At 45.0% G+C, this 14,682-nt stretch overlaps 1 protein-coding gene across 1 annotated transcript in view; it reads left to right on the top strand.

The window, feature by feature from the left end:
* The window catches only part of rnf169 (ring finger protein 169), a 59,183-nt gene that overhangs the window by 16,907 nt on the left and 27,594 nt on the right, over window positions 1-14,682 (top strand). The window contains exon 2 of the mRNA XM_063054743.1: window positions 6,068-6,144. Coding sequence (XP_062910813.1) covers window positions 6,068-6,144 — 77 coding nt within the window. The remainder of the gene's footprint in view (window positions 1-6,067; window positions 6,145-14,682) is intronic.

Genomic DNA, 14,682 nt, shown 5'->3' with positions numbered 1-14,682 from the left:
ACAGACTTTTTTGTGTCCACTGTTGTACTAGTGCAGTGAAATGAATCAGAAGGTAGTAATTCTTCATCATTAACCTTTTCAGAATTGTCCGTAGGCCTAGGCCTAGAATCTTCCTCTTCTGTCTCACACCTCCTCTACAAAAATTGCCACATGGGACTGTCTTTAGAATGAAAATTTCCCTCCAGTTTTCTACTACGCTGGTAGATTGTTCGCTCCCATAAGCCAATCGGTGGCATGTCAGGGGAAGTTGTGGGGGGGTGGGGGGTAATTTGGGAGGGAGAGGCTGACGTCACAGCCCAAGTTGGGTGAGTCCATTCAATGCTTGGAAAACGCACCTCATCAGCCTGTGCAATCAACGGCTTCCTCTGTCTCACATCAAAAACTGAGAATGGACTAAACCAAATAAATGTGGTCCAACTGCACACTACCACACTGGGCTGAGATTGCTAACAGGGCTGCTCAGTCACTGCCTACCACTGCCAGCACTAGAATCACGTGTTGCACAAAGTTCAAAAAATAATGTTTATTGTTTTTAATCACAATCTCGTGGAACTCCAGTTGAGAAGTCTTGGTTTAGGCAGATTGTGTTTGTCTATTATTATGACTTAGATGAAGATCAGACCACATTTTATGAATAATTAATGCCGAAAACCAGGTAATTACAAAGGGTTCACAAACTTTTTCTTGCAACTGTATATGTCACCATATACAACCCTGAAATTCATTCTCTTACGGGCATACTCAATAAATCCAATAAGCATAATATAATCAATGAAAAATTTTCCTAAGTTCCATGTACCTGTCCAGGAGTCTCTTAAAAGACCCTGTCGTATCTGCCTCCACCACCGTTGCCGGCAGCCCATTCCACGCACAAGTCATGTTCCATCTTTGAGATTTAAGTGTATACTCGCCACAAATATTACAAAGTCTCGCGGCTGTTGCAACATTAGTGAGACATTTTGCTATCACAAATACTCCTGAAAATACAATTATTTTATAATGAGTACACACAAGATGCTATGCAGGTAGAGCATGCATATCAATGTGATCGCAAATGATATACATGTAAACACAATGCATAGGACGGTGTGTGCGTGATGCCTTTATAGCCTTTCGCAAACCTGTCCTGCTGTGCAGCATCTGCCCTGACTAAAAACATGCCCAGGCATGCCTGGACAAGACAGAAAACTTCAGTTTACATGGTAGGGAACATTTTAATTGACTTGAATTATGAACTGAAATAACAAATATAGGCAAATTCAAAAGCATGGTGCGTGATAGGGAAATTTCATGGTGATATTCATAATCAGCAGCCCAAAATCCGTTAGATACACCCAGAAGTAATCGAAGCAAAATCCTTGTTGTCTGGTGCTGTCATTGAGGCAAGTTACGACTATATTCTCCGGGAATATATTATTCACTATTGTATGTTGAGGCCAAGTGGTTAAGGCATTGGACTAGCTACCTGAAGGTCATGAGTTCGAGCCCCAGCCGAGGGAACGTGTTGTGTCCTTGAGCAAGGCACTTAACCACACAGTGCTCTGCGACGACACTGGTGCCAAGTTGTATGGGTCCTAATGCCCTTCCCTTGGACAACATTGGTGTCATGGAGAGGGGAGACTTCCAGCATGGGCAACTGCTGGTCTTCCACACAATCTTGCCCAGGCCTGCGCCCTGGAGAGTGAAGACTTTCCAGGCGCAGATCCATTGCCTCGCAAGACTAACGGATGCCTTTATTGAAGCCTGCTTGAAGTAGGTGGGTATCTCAGTCTGCTGAAGTGAGAGGTTAAAGATCTCAGTTAACAGTGCAGCCAATTGAACAGCCAGGTCTTTAGTACTTGGTCATGTACCCCAGCTGTTCCAGATCCATTCCATGGCTTCACCCTCCTGAAGGATGCTCTCACGTCAGCCTCAGAGACTGAAATCACAGGGTCATTGGGGGCTGTGGGAGTTCGTGATAGTTCCTCCACATTTTGCTGGTCAAAGCAAGCATAGAAGGCATTGAGCTCATCTGAGAGCAAAGCCCTGCTATGTCACTTGATTTCACTTTGTAAGAGGTGATAACATTCGACCTTGACCTTAAGATATAGGAGCAGAATTCGGCCATTTGGCCCATTGAGTCTGCTCCGCCAGTTTTCCAATTTGATTGATCAAATTTTCCTCTGTCCCAATTTTCTGCCTTTTCCCCATATCCCTTCATGCCCTGACCAATCACAGCTGCTTGTGGCAAAGAATTCCACAGATTTACCACTCTCTGGCTAAAGAAATTTCTCCTCATCTCCATTCTAAAATCTCTATTCTGAGACTGTGTCCTCTGGTCTTAGACTCTCCCACCATAAGAAACATCCTCTCCACATCCACGCTATCAAGGCCTTTCAACATTCCATAGGTTTCAATGAGGTCACCCCTCATTCTTCTGAATTGTAGTGAATACAGGCCCAGAGCCATCAAATGCTTTTGTAAACCACTCAATCCTGGAATCATTTCTGACACCTCCCTCCCCTTTCTTGATCTTTCTATCTCTATCTCTGGAGACAGCTTATCTACAGATGTCTACTTTTGTTCGTCCATCATTGACGTCGATAAGGACCCTGACCAGCGCGTGATTTGGATTTAAGTGAGGGAGAGTTGCGCAGTGTCAGCCTCACTCTGGCTTCCCAATTCCCATCTGGATCCAGTGGCAAGACAGAGTCTAGACGGCTGGAGATGGGACTAGGCGCAGTGGATGACCAGGACGTCTTCTGTGTCTTGTCCTGCTCTACATGTTCCACGACGCTTGCAGAGACCGCCTTCTTGACCGTTGGACCTTCCATTGGCTTCGTCCGCTCAATCCGCCGGAGATTGTCTTCCCATGCTGGGATAGACACTATAAGCCTATGGACTCTCACAGCTACTTGGACTATTCCTCTTCTCGCAATTCCTCTGTCTCCGCTGCATCTGCTCTCAGGATGAGGCTTTTCATTCCAGGACGAAGGAGATATCCTCCTTTTTTGAAAAAAGGGGTTTCCCTTCCTCTACCATCAACTCTGCTCTCAAAACGCATCTCTCCCATTTCACGCAAATCTGTTCTCACCCCATCCTCCCGCCACCCCACTAGGAATAGGATTCCCCTAGTCCTCACTTACCACCCCACCAGCCTCCAGGTCCAACATATAATTCTCCATAACTTCCGCCACCTCCAATGGGATCCCACCACTAAGCCACTAAGCACATCTTTCCCTCCCCCCCCACCGCTTTCCGCAGTGATCACTCCCTACGCGACTCCCTTGTCCATTCGCCCCCCCCCACCCCGTCCCTTCCCACCAATCTCCCTCCCGGCACTTATCCTTGTAAGCAGAACAAGTGCTACACATGCCCTTACACTTCCTCCCTCACCACCATTCAGGGCCCCAGACAGTCCTTCCAGGTGAGGTGACACTTCACCTGTGAGTTGGCTGGGGTGATATACTGCGTCTGGTGCTCCCGATGCGGCCTTCTATATATTTGCGTGACCAGACGCAGGCTGGGAGACTGTTATGCTGAACACCTACACTCTGTCCGCCAGAGAAAGCAAGATCTCCCAGTGGCCACATATTTTATTTCCATGTCCCATTCCCATTCTGATATGTCTATCCACAGCCTTCTCCACTGTCAAGATGAAGCCACACTCGGGTTGGAGGAACAACACCTTATATTCTGTCTGGGTAGCCTCCAACCTGATGGCATGAACATTGACTTCTCTAACTTCCGTTAATGCCCCACCTGCCCTTCGTACCCTATCCATTATTTATTTATTTATATTATTAATTTTCTCTCTCTCTCTCTCTCCTTTTTCTCCCTCTGTCCCTCTCACTATACTCCTTGCCCATCCTCTGGGCTTCCCCCCCTCCCCCTTTCGGCCTCCCGTCCTATGATCCGCTCATATCCCTTTTGCCAATAAACTTTCTAGCTCTTAGCTCCATCCCTCCCGCTCCTGTCTTCTATCATTTTGGATCTTCGCCTCCCCCCTTCCACTTTCAAGTCTCTTACTATCTCTTCTTTCAGTTAGTCCTGACGAAGGGTCTCAGCCTGAAACGTCGACTGTACCTCTTCCTATGGATGCTGCCCGGCCTGCTGCGTTCACCAGCAACTTTTATGTGTGTTGCTTGAAATTCCAGCATCTGCAGATTTCCTTGTGTTATTTTTGTGAACCTCCTTTGAACCCTCTCCAGTTTCAGCACATCCTTTCTAAGATAAGGGGCCCAAACCTGCCTACAGTACTCCAAGTGAGGCCTCACCAGTGCTTTATAAAGTTTCAACATTACATCCTGACGTTTATATTCTATTCTTCTGCCATGACAGCCACGTGCTCCCCTGTCAATTCTCATGTCCATAGCAACCACATACATAGTCGTCTGAAAAAACTTGAAAGGTCTCTAAAATGGCTTGTGTGTTGGTAATGTCGGAAGTGTTGGGGACAGTGGTTCTTTGTCATAAAAAATAACAGACATGAATTTGACGTGTCTTAAAAGTTCTTGTGAGAAAATACAAACTAAAAGTTTCATAAATATAATACTTATTATTACTTTATTTTGAAGACAAAGTTACAGAGTTGAAGCCTTGCCACAGCTGTTAAGCATCCTTCATTGACTCGTTTAGTCTGGAATTCCCAGAGTGGAAATGGCTAATACGAGGGGCCATCATGTTAAGGTTATTAGAGGGGATTTTAAGGTTATGGGGGGTTGTCAGAAGTAAGATTTTTACACAGAGAATGATAGGTGCAGGGAATGCCCTGCCAGGGGTCGTGGTAGGGGCAGATACATTTAAGAACATTAGGAACATTTAAGAAACTCTTAAATAGGCACATGGATGATAGAAAAATGATCTGGAAGAGGGGACTGAGTGCGGTGTATCTTAAGTTTGCTGATGACACTAAATTGAGTGGAAAAGCAAATTGTACAGAGGATACAGAGAGCCTGCAGAGAGATATAGATAGGTTAAGTGAGTGGGCAGGGGTATGACAGATGGAATACAATGTTGGTAAATGCGAAGTCATCCACTCTGAAAGGGAAAATGGAAGATCAGATTATGGAGATAAATGGTAAAAGATTGTAGCATGCTGCTGTGCAGATGGACTTGGGAGTGCTTGTGTGTGAATTACTGTACAAAAGGTTGTTTTGCAGGTGCAGCAGGCTATCAAGAGGCAAATGGAATGTTGGTCTTCATTGCTATGAGGATTTAATTTAAGACCAGGAAGGTTATGCAGCAACTATACTGGGTACTGGTGAGGCTGCACCTGGGGTACTGCGTGCAGTTCTGGTCTTACTCGAGGCGGTTCACCAGATTCCAGAGATGAGGGGTTTAAGCTACGAGGAGAGATTGAGTTACCTGGGTCTGTACTCGTTGGAATTCAGAAGAATGAGAGGTAATCTTATAGAAACGTAAAATTATGAAAGGGATAGATAAGATAGAGGCAGAAAAGTTGTTTCCACTGGTAGCTGAGACTAGATCTAGGGGACATAGCCACAAGATTCGGGGGAGTAAATTTAGGATGAAGATAAGGAGGAACTGCTTGTCCCAAAGAGTGGTGAATCTGTGGAATTCTCAGCCCATTGAAGCAGTGGAGGCTGCCTCAGTACATATATTTAAGACAAGTTTGGATAGATTTTTGCATGGTAGGGGAATTGAGGGTTATGGGAAAAAGCCAGGTAGATGGAGATTCGTCCATGGTCAGATAGGCCATGATCTTAGTGAATGGCGGAGCAGGCTCGACGGGTCGAATGACTACTCCTATTTCTTATGTAAAAATGGAGGGCTATGTGGGAGGGAATGGTTAGATTGACTTTGGAGTGGGTTATAAGGTCGGCAAAACATTGTGGGCAGAAGGACCTGTACTAAGCTATAGCATTGAATACTTGAAGGTACAATATACAGGATGACGTGGAAAGAATGGTGGATTGGACTAACTGGCAAGTTGTTCAGAAAGCCGGCACTGAAGTCTCTTGTTCTGTGTTATTCTGTGGTTATGTGGGCTTATTCCTTGAGCTGCTTGAGATGGGATTTAGCTTCATCCTAAGTGAGTTTGCCTTTTTCACCTTCTGCTTTGCAGAGCCCGTGTTCCGTACTCCGCTGGTGTTGAGTAAAGCCGCCGACGTCCGCGACGAATTTGAGAACCAACTTGGACAGGTACTGCCCTTTTGGCTACTGCCATTGTTTATAGGACAGGCGGGTGATGGCGCATTGCTCTCAGGGTGGTTGACCCTGGGTCAGGTGCACTGTTGCAGGATATTCTGGAGGGTGCACACTGTTCTGACATCGGACTGAAGAGCCATGAAATTGCGGATTGAATTCATGCCAGGTTCCAAATGCAGATTGATCTTGTCCGCTTCTGACCTGATGGCAGAATAGCATTTGAATTCATGTTCAAGTTTATTTGTCATTTCACCATACATAAATACCTATGAATACAGCAAATGAAACAGCGTTACTCTGGGGCCATGGTGCAAAACACTACCAACAGTCACACACAGCACAGGGCACAAATAGTGCATATAAGATAACAGTAAATATACGCTCACACAGAAAATATATAAAATAGCTCAAATCCCTGAATCCATGAATTTTGTTGGCAAGAACAAGCCCGTAGCAGTCTGCAACTGCACACAATTCAGCCTGTCTTCCACAGAGTGAACTCCGGAAGGCAGCACCAATAGTTAGGTTCGTAATCATAGAGTCATAGAGCACTACAGCACAGAAACAGCTCCTTTGGCCCGTCTATTCCGTGTCCAACTATTATTCTGCCTAGTCCCATTGACCTGCACCTGGACTATAGAAACATAGAAAATAGGTGCAGGAGTAGGCCATTCGGCCCTTTGAGCCTGCACCGCCATTCAGTATGATCATGACTGATCATCCAACTCAGAACCCTGTACCAGCCTTCCCTCCATTCCCCCTGATCCCTTTAGCCACAAGGGCCATATCTAACTCCCTCTTAAATATAGCCAATGAACTGGCCTCAACTGTTTCCTGTGGCAGAGAATTCCACAGATTCACCACTCTCTGTGTGAAGAAGTTTTTCCTAATCTTGGTCCTAAAAGGCTTCCCCTTTATCCTCAAACTGTGACTCCTCATTCTGGACTTCCCCAACATCGGGAACAATCTTCCTGCATCTAGCCTGTCTAATCCCTTTAGGATTTTATACATTTCAGTCAGATCCCCCCTCAATCTTCTGAATTCCAACGAGTATAAGCCTAGTTCATCCAGCCTTTCATCATATGAAAGTCCTGCCATCCCAGGAATCAATCTGGTGAACCTTCTTTGTACTCCCTCTATGGCAAGGATGTCTTTCCTCAGATTAGGGGACCAAAACTGCACACAATACTCCAGGTGTTGTCTCACCAAGGCCTTGTACAACTGCAGTAGTACCTCCCTGCTCCTGTACTCGAATCCTCTCGCTATAAATGCCAGCATGCCATTCGCCTTTTTCACCGCCTGCTGTACCTGCATGCCCACTTTCAATGACTGGTGTATAATGACACCCAGTCTCATTGCACCTCCCCTTTTCCTAATCGGCCACCATTCAGATAATAATCTGTTTTCCTGTTTTTGCCACCAAAGTGGATAACTTCACATTTATCCACATTAAATTGCATCTGCCATGAATTTGCCCACTCACCTAACCTATCCAAGTCACCCTGCATCCTCTTAGCATCCTCCTCACAGCTAACACTGCCGCCCAGCTTCGTGTCATCCGCAAACTTGGAGATGCTGCATTTAATTCCCTCGTCTAAGTCATTAATATATATTGTAAACAACTGGGGTCCCAGCACTGAGCCTTGCGGTACCCCACTAGTCACCGCCTGCCATTCTGAAAAGGTCCCGTTTATTCCCACTCTTTGCTTCCTGTCTGCCAACCAATTCTCTTATCCACATCAATACCTTACCCCCAATACCGTGTGCTTTAAGTTTGCACACTAATCTCCTGTGTGGGACCTTGTCAAAAGCCTTTTGAAAATCCAAATATACCACATCCACTGGTTCTCCCCTATCCACTCTACTAGTTACATCCTCAAAAAATTCTATGAGATTCGTCAGACATGATTTTCCTTTCACAAATCCATGCTGACTTTGTCTGATCATTTCACCGCTTTCCAAATGTGCTTTTATCACATCTTTGATAACAGACTCGAGCAGTTTCCCCACCACCGACGTTAGGCTAACCGGTCTATAATTCCCCGGTTTCTCTCTCCCTCCTTTGTTAAAAAGTGGGGTTACATTAGCCACCCTCCAATCCTCAGGAACTAGTCCAGAATCTAACGAGTTTTGAAAAATTATCACTAATGCATCCATTATTTCTTGGGCTACTTCCTTAAGCACTCTGGGATGCAGACCATCTGGCCCTGGGGATTTATCCGCCTTTATATATGGTCCAATGAGCAAATGATCTCACCTGATCCCTCAACACCACCACTTTGGTCAAGAAAACTCAGCAACATCTCCACTTCCTGAGAGATTGAGACAATGAGGTTCCCTTTCCCTCATCCTTACCAGTTTTTACAGGAGTGTCATCAAGAGTGTCCTGACCAGCTGCATCACTGTCTGGTACAGGAATTACAAGGCATCTGACTGCCACTCCCTACAAAGCATTGTGAGCACTGCTGAGAAGATCATCGAAGTCTTTCTTCCACGCATTAGAGGTATTTCTCAGGAGCACTCTGTATGCAGGGCCCTTAGCATTGTCAATGAACCCTCCCCTCTGTCCAACAATCTCTTTGACCCCTCCCCCCCTACTACCAGACGGGATACCATAGCATTAGGACAAGAACTGTTAGGATGAGAAACGGCTTCTTCCCTCAGACCCATAAGACTACTGAACTCCTTCCCACCACCCAGGTCTCATCACGCATGAAGTGCCAGTAGCATTATACTGTCAATCTTCTGAAATATATTTTATTTGTGGTAATGTTACTTTATATATTGTGTGTGAGTTATATGTACCATGCTATGCACCTTAGTCTGGAAGAACATTGTTTTGTTTGGCAGTATACACATATACAGTTGAATGACAATAAATGAACATAGAACATAGAATAGTACAGCACAGTACAGGCCCTTTGGCCCACAATGTTGTACCGACCCTCAAACCCTGCCTTCCATATAACCCCCCACCTTAGATTCCTCCATATACCTGTCTAGTAGTCTCTTAAACTTCACTAGTATATCTGCCTCCACCACTGACTGAGGCAGTACATTCCACGCACCAACCACTCTCTGAGTAAAAAACCTTCCTCTAATATCCCCCTTGAACTTCCCACCCCTTACCTTAAAGCCATGTCCTCTTGTATTGAGCAGTGGTGCCCTGGGGAAGAGGCGCTGGCTATCCACTCTATCTATTCCTCTTATTATCTTGTACACCTCTATCATGTCTCCTCTCATCCTCCTTCTCTCCAAAGAGTAAAGCCCTAGCTCCCTTAATCTCTGATCATAATCCATACTTTCTAAACCAGGCAGCATCCTGGTAAATCTCCTCTGTACTCTTTCCAATGCTTCCACATCCTTCCTATAGTGAGGTGACCAGAACTGGACACAGTACTCCAAGTGTGGCCTAACCAGAGTTTTATAGAGCTGCATCATTACATCGCGACTCTTAAACTCTATCCCTCGACTTATGAAAGCTAACACCCCATAAGCTTTCTTAACTACCCTATCCACCTGTGAGGCAACTTTCAGGGATCTGTGGACATGTACCCCGAGATCCCTCTGCTCCTCCACACTACCAAGTATCCTGCCATTTACTTTGTATTCTGCCTTGGAGTTTGTCCTTCCAAAGTGTACCACCTCACACTTCTCCGGGTTGAACTCCATCTGCCACTTCTCAGCCCACTTCTGCATCCTATCAATGTCTCTCTGTAATCTTTGACAATCCTCTACACTATCTACAACACCACCAACCTTTGTGTCGTCTGCAAACTTGCCAACCCACCCTTCTACCCCCACATCCAGGTCGTTAATAAAAATCACGAAAAGTAGAGGTCCCAGAACAGATCCTTGTGGGACACCACTAGTCACAATCCTCCAATCCCAATGTACTCCCTCCACCACCACCCTCTGCCTTCTGCAGGCAAGCCAATTCGGAATCCACCTGGCCAAACTTCCCTGGATCCCATGCCTTCTAACTTTCTGAATAAGTCTACCGTGTGGAACCTTGTCAAATGCCTTACTAAAATCCATATAGATCACATCCACTGCACTACCCTCATCTATATACCTGGTCACCTCCTCAAAGAACTCTATCAGGCTTGTTAGACACGATCTGCCCTTCACAAAGCCATGCTGACTGTCCCTGATCAGACCATGATTCTCTAAATGCCTATAGATCCTATCTCTAAGAATCTTTTCCAACAGCTTTCCCACCACAGACGTAAGGCTCACTGGTCTGTAATTACCCGGACTATCCCTACTACCTTTTTTGAACAAGGGAACAACATTCGCCTCCCTCCAGTCCTCCGGTACCATTCCCGTGGACAACGAGGACATAAAGATCCTAGCCAGAGGCTCAGCAATCTCTTCTCTTGCCTCGTGGAGCAGCCTGGGGAATATTCCGTCAGGCCCCGAGGACTTATCTGTCCTAATGTACTTTAACAACTCCCAACACCTCCTCTCCCTTAATATCAGCATGCTCCAGAACATCAACCTCACTCATATCGTCCTCACCATCATCAAGTTCCCTCTCATTGGTGAATACCAAAGAGAAGTATTCATTGAGGATCTCGCTCACTTCCACAGCCTCCAGGCACATCTTCCCACCTTTATCTCTGGTCGGTCCTACCTTCACTCCTGTCATCCTTTTTTTCTTCACATAATTGAAGAATGCCTTGGGGTTTTCCTTTACCCTACTCACCAAGGCCTTCTCATGTCCCCTTCTTGCTCTTCTCAGCCCCTTCTTAAGCTCCTTTCTTGCTCTCCTATATTCCTCAATAGACCCAGCTGATCCTTGCTTCCTAAACCTCATGTATGCTGCCTTCTTCCTCCTGACTAGATTTTCCACCTCACTTGTCACCCATGGTTCCTTCACCCTACCATTCTTTATCTTCCTCACCGGGACAAATTTATCCCTTACATCCCGCAAGAGATCTCTAAACATCGACCACATGTCCACAGTACATTTCCCTGCAAAAACATCATCCCAATTCACACCCGCAAGTTCTAGCCTTATAGCCTCATAATTTGCCTTTCCCCAATTAAAAATTTTCCTGTGCTCTCTGATTCTATCCTTTTCCATTGATACTTGATACTCCTCAGATCCCTGTGCTTATCCAGCCTTGTACGAAATGTTGAAATCAAACCCGCATCCACCACTACACTGGCAGCTCATTTAACACTCTTACCACCTTCTGAGTGAACAAGATCCCCCTCAGGTTCATTTTAAATATTTCACCTTTCACCCTTAACCTATGACCTCCTCTAGTCTCTTGCAACCTCAGTGGAAAATGTCTGAATCTATTCAACCATTCCCTCAGGTCCTCAAGTCCAATAAATTTTCTCTCTGTTGTTTCAACCTTCATATCTTCCCTGTTGGTAGGTGGCCAGAACTACACACAATACTTAAAATTTGGCCTCGCCAATGTCTTATAATGTCCCAGCTCCTGTACTCAGTACTATGATTTAAGAAGGTCAGTGTGCCAGATGCTCTCTTTACAACCCTACTTACCTATGATGCCACTTTCAAGGAATTACGGATCTGGATTCTCAGATCCCTCTGATGTACCACACTCCTCAGTGCCCTATTGCTCACTGTGCAACTCCTTACCCTGGATCGTCCTCCCAAAGTGAAACGCCTCACACCTGTCTGCAGTAAACTCCATCTGCCATTTTCAGCCCATTTTTCCAGTTGGAGTTTTGTTGAAGTTGTATAAGACCATAAGATATAGCAGCAGAATTAGGCCATTTGGCCCATCAAATCTGCTTAGCTATTTCATCATGGCTGATCTCAGATCCCACTCAACCCCATACACCTGCCTTCTCGCCATATCCTTTGATGCTTCCACTGCAGTCTGGCAGAGGATTCCAAAGATTTACTACTCTCTGGCTAAAAAAAATTCCTCCTTACCTCTGTTTTGAGGTTGTGACCTCTAGTTCTGGATACCCCCACCATAGGAAACATCTCCACATCTATCTAGTCCTTTCAACATTCGGTAGGTTTCAATTAGATCCCCCTTCATTTTTCTAAATTTCAGTGAGTAGGGGTCCAAAGCTGCTAAACACTCCTCATATGTTAACCCCTTCATTTCCAGAATCATCCTTGTGAATCTCCTCTGGATTCTGTCCAATGACAACACGTCCTTTCTGAGATATGGAACCCAAACTGCTGACTATACTGTGGCCTGACAAGTGTCTTATAAAGGCTCAGCATTATCTCCTTGCTCTTACATTCTATTCCCCTTGAAATAAATGCCAACATTGCATTTGCCTTCTTTACCACTGACTCAACCTGTAAATTAACCTTCTGGGAGTCTTCCACGAGGACTCCTAAGTGCCTCTGCACCTCTGATGTTTGAACCTTCTCCCCATTTAGATAATAGTCCACACTGTTTTTCCTTTCACCAAAATGCATTATCATACATTTCCCAACACTGTATTCCATCTGCCACTCTTTTGTCCATTCTCTTAATTTGTCTAAGTCCTGCTGCAATCGCATTGCTTCCTCAGCTCTGCGTACCCCTTCCACCTATCTTCGTATCATCCGCAAACTTGGCCACAAAGCCATCAATTCCAATATTTAAATCATTGACAAACATTGTGAAAAGTAGTGAACACAATACTGAACCCTGGGGAACACTACTTGTCACCGACAGCCAACCAGCAAAGGCCCCTTTTATTCCCACTCGCTGCCTCCTGCCTATTAGCCATTCTGCTATCTATGTCAGTATCTTTCCTGTAATGCCATAGGATATTATGTTGTTAAGCAGCTTCACGTGTGGCACCTTATCAAATGCCTTCTGAAAATCTAAGTAAATGAAATCCACTGCCTCTCCTTTGTCTACCCTGCTTGTTACTTTCCTCCAAGGACTCCAACAGATTTATCAGGCGAGATTTCTTTTCACAGAAACCATGGTGACTTTGACTTATTTTATCATTAGTCTCCAAGTACCTTGAAACCCCATCTTTGATAATAGACTCTAACACTTTCCCAAACACTGAGGTTAGGCTAACTGGTCCATAATTTCATTTCTTTTTGCCTTCCTCCCTTCTTAAAGAGTGGAGTGACATTTGCAATCTTCCAGTCTTCCGGAACTGTGCTAGAGTCAAGTGATTCTTGAAAGATTATGATCAGTGCATCCATTATGTGTTCAGCAACCACTCTCAGGACTCTGGGATATAGTCTATCTTATCCACCTCAAGACCTTTGTAATAGCAGTAGCACTCATTCCTGCTCCCTGACACTTATGGACCTCTGGCATAGTGCTATGGTCTTCCGCAGTGAAGACAGATGCAAAGTACCCGTTAAGTTCATCTGTCATTCCTTTGTCCCCCATTACTACCTCACCAGCATCATTTTCCAGTGGTCCAATATCAACTTTCACCTCCCTTTTACTCTGAAAAAGCTTTTGGTATCCTGCTTTATATTATTGGCTAGTTTGCCCTCATATTTCATCTTTTCCCTTCTTATAGCTTTTTAAGTTGCCTTTTGTTGGATTTTAAAAGCTTCTCAGTCATCCAACTTCCCACTCACTTTTGCTACCTTATACTCCATTTCCTTTGAACCCTCTCCAATTTGAGCACATCCTTTTTAAGATAATGGGCCCAAAACTGCTGACAGTACTCCAAGTGAGGCCTCAGCAGTGCTTTATAAAATCTCAACATTACATCCTTGCTTTTATATTCTAGTCTTCTTTAAACGAATGTTAATAGAGCATTTGCCTTCTTCACCATAGACTCAACCTTCAAATTAATCTTTAGGTAATCCTGCACAAGGACTCCCAATCCCTTTGTTCCTCAGTTCTTTGTATTTTCTCTCCATTTAGAAAATAGTCAACCCTTTCATGTTTTCTACCAAAGTGCATGACCATTCACTTCCGGACACTGTAATCCATCTGCCATTTCTTTGCCCATTCTCCTAATCTGTCTGTCCTTCTGTAGCCTCACTACTTCCTCAAAACCTCCTGCCCCTCCACCTATCTTCATATTGTCTGAAATTTGCAACAAAGTCCATCATCCAAATCATTGACATATAATGTAAAAAGAATCTGCCCCAACACCACTAGTCACCGGCAGCCAACCAGAAAAGCCTCCCTTTATTCCCACTTGTTGCACACACTGCTTTATCCATGCTAGAATCTTTCCTGTAATATGACGGGCTCGTAGGTTGTTAAGCAGCCTCGTGTGGCACTTTGTCAAAGGCCTTCTGAAAATCCAAGTACACCACATCAACCGATTCTCCCCGGTCTGTCCTGCCTGTCTCTCCTTCACATGTCCTACTGGTCTGTTGTTGCAAGTACAATCTTCTATGTGGTGGTGTGCTGGGGCAATGGCATCAACACGGGTGATACCAACAGTCTCAATAAACTGATTAGAAAGGCTGGCTCTGTTACAAGAGTCAAACTGGACACACTGGAAGCTGTGGCAGAACAAAGGACCCTACAGAAAATCCTGGCAATTCTGGACAATGTTTCTCACCCTCTGCATGCCACCTTGGCCGAATAGAGGCGCACTTTTAGTAGTAGA

Source organism: Mobula hypostoma, chromosome 7 (assembly GCF_963921235.1).
Source record: "Mobula hypostoma chromosome 7, sMobHyp1.1, whole genome shotgun sequence".
NCBI classification, from domain to species: Eukaryota; Metazoa; Chordata; class Chondrichthyes; order Myliobatiformes; family Myliobatidae; genus Mobula; species Mobula hypostoma.
The sequence above is the reverse complement of the archived record's forward strand: the minus strand, read 5'-3'. Positions and strand labels throughout refer to the sequence as shown.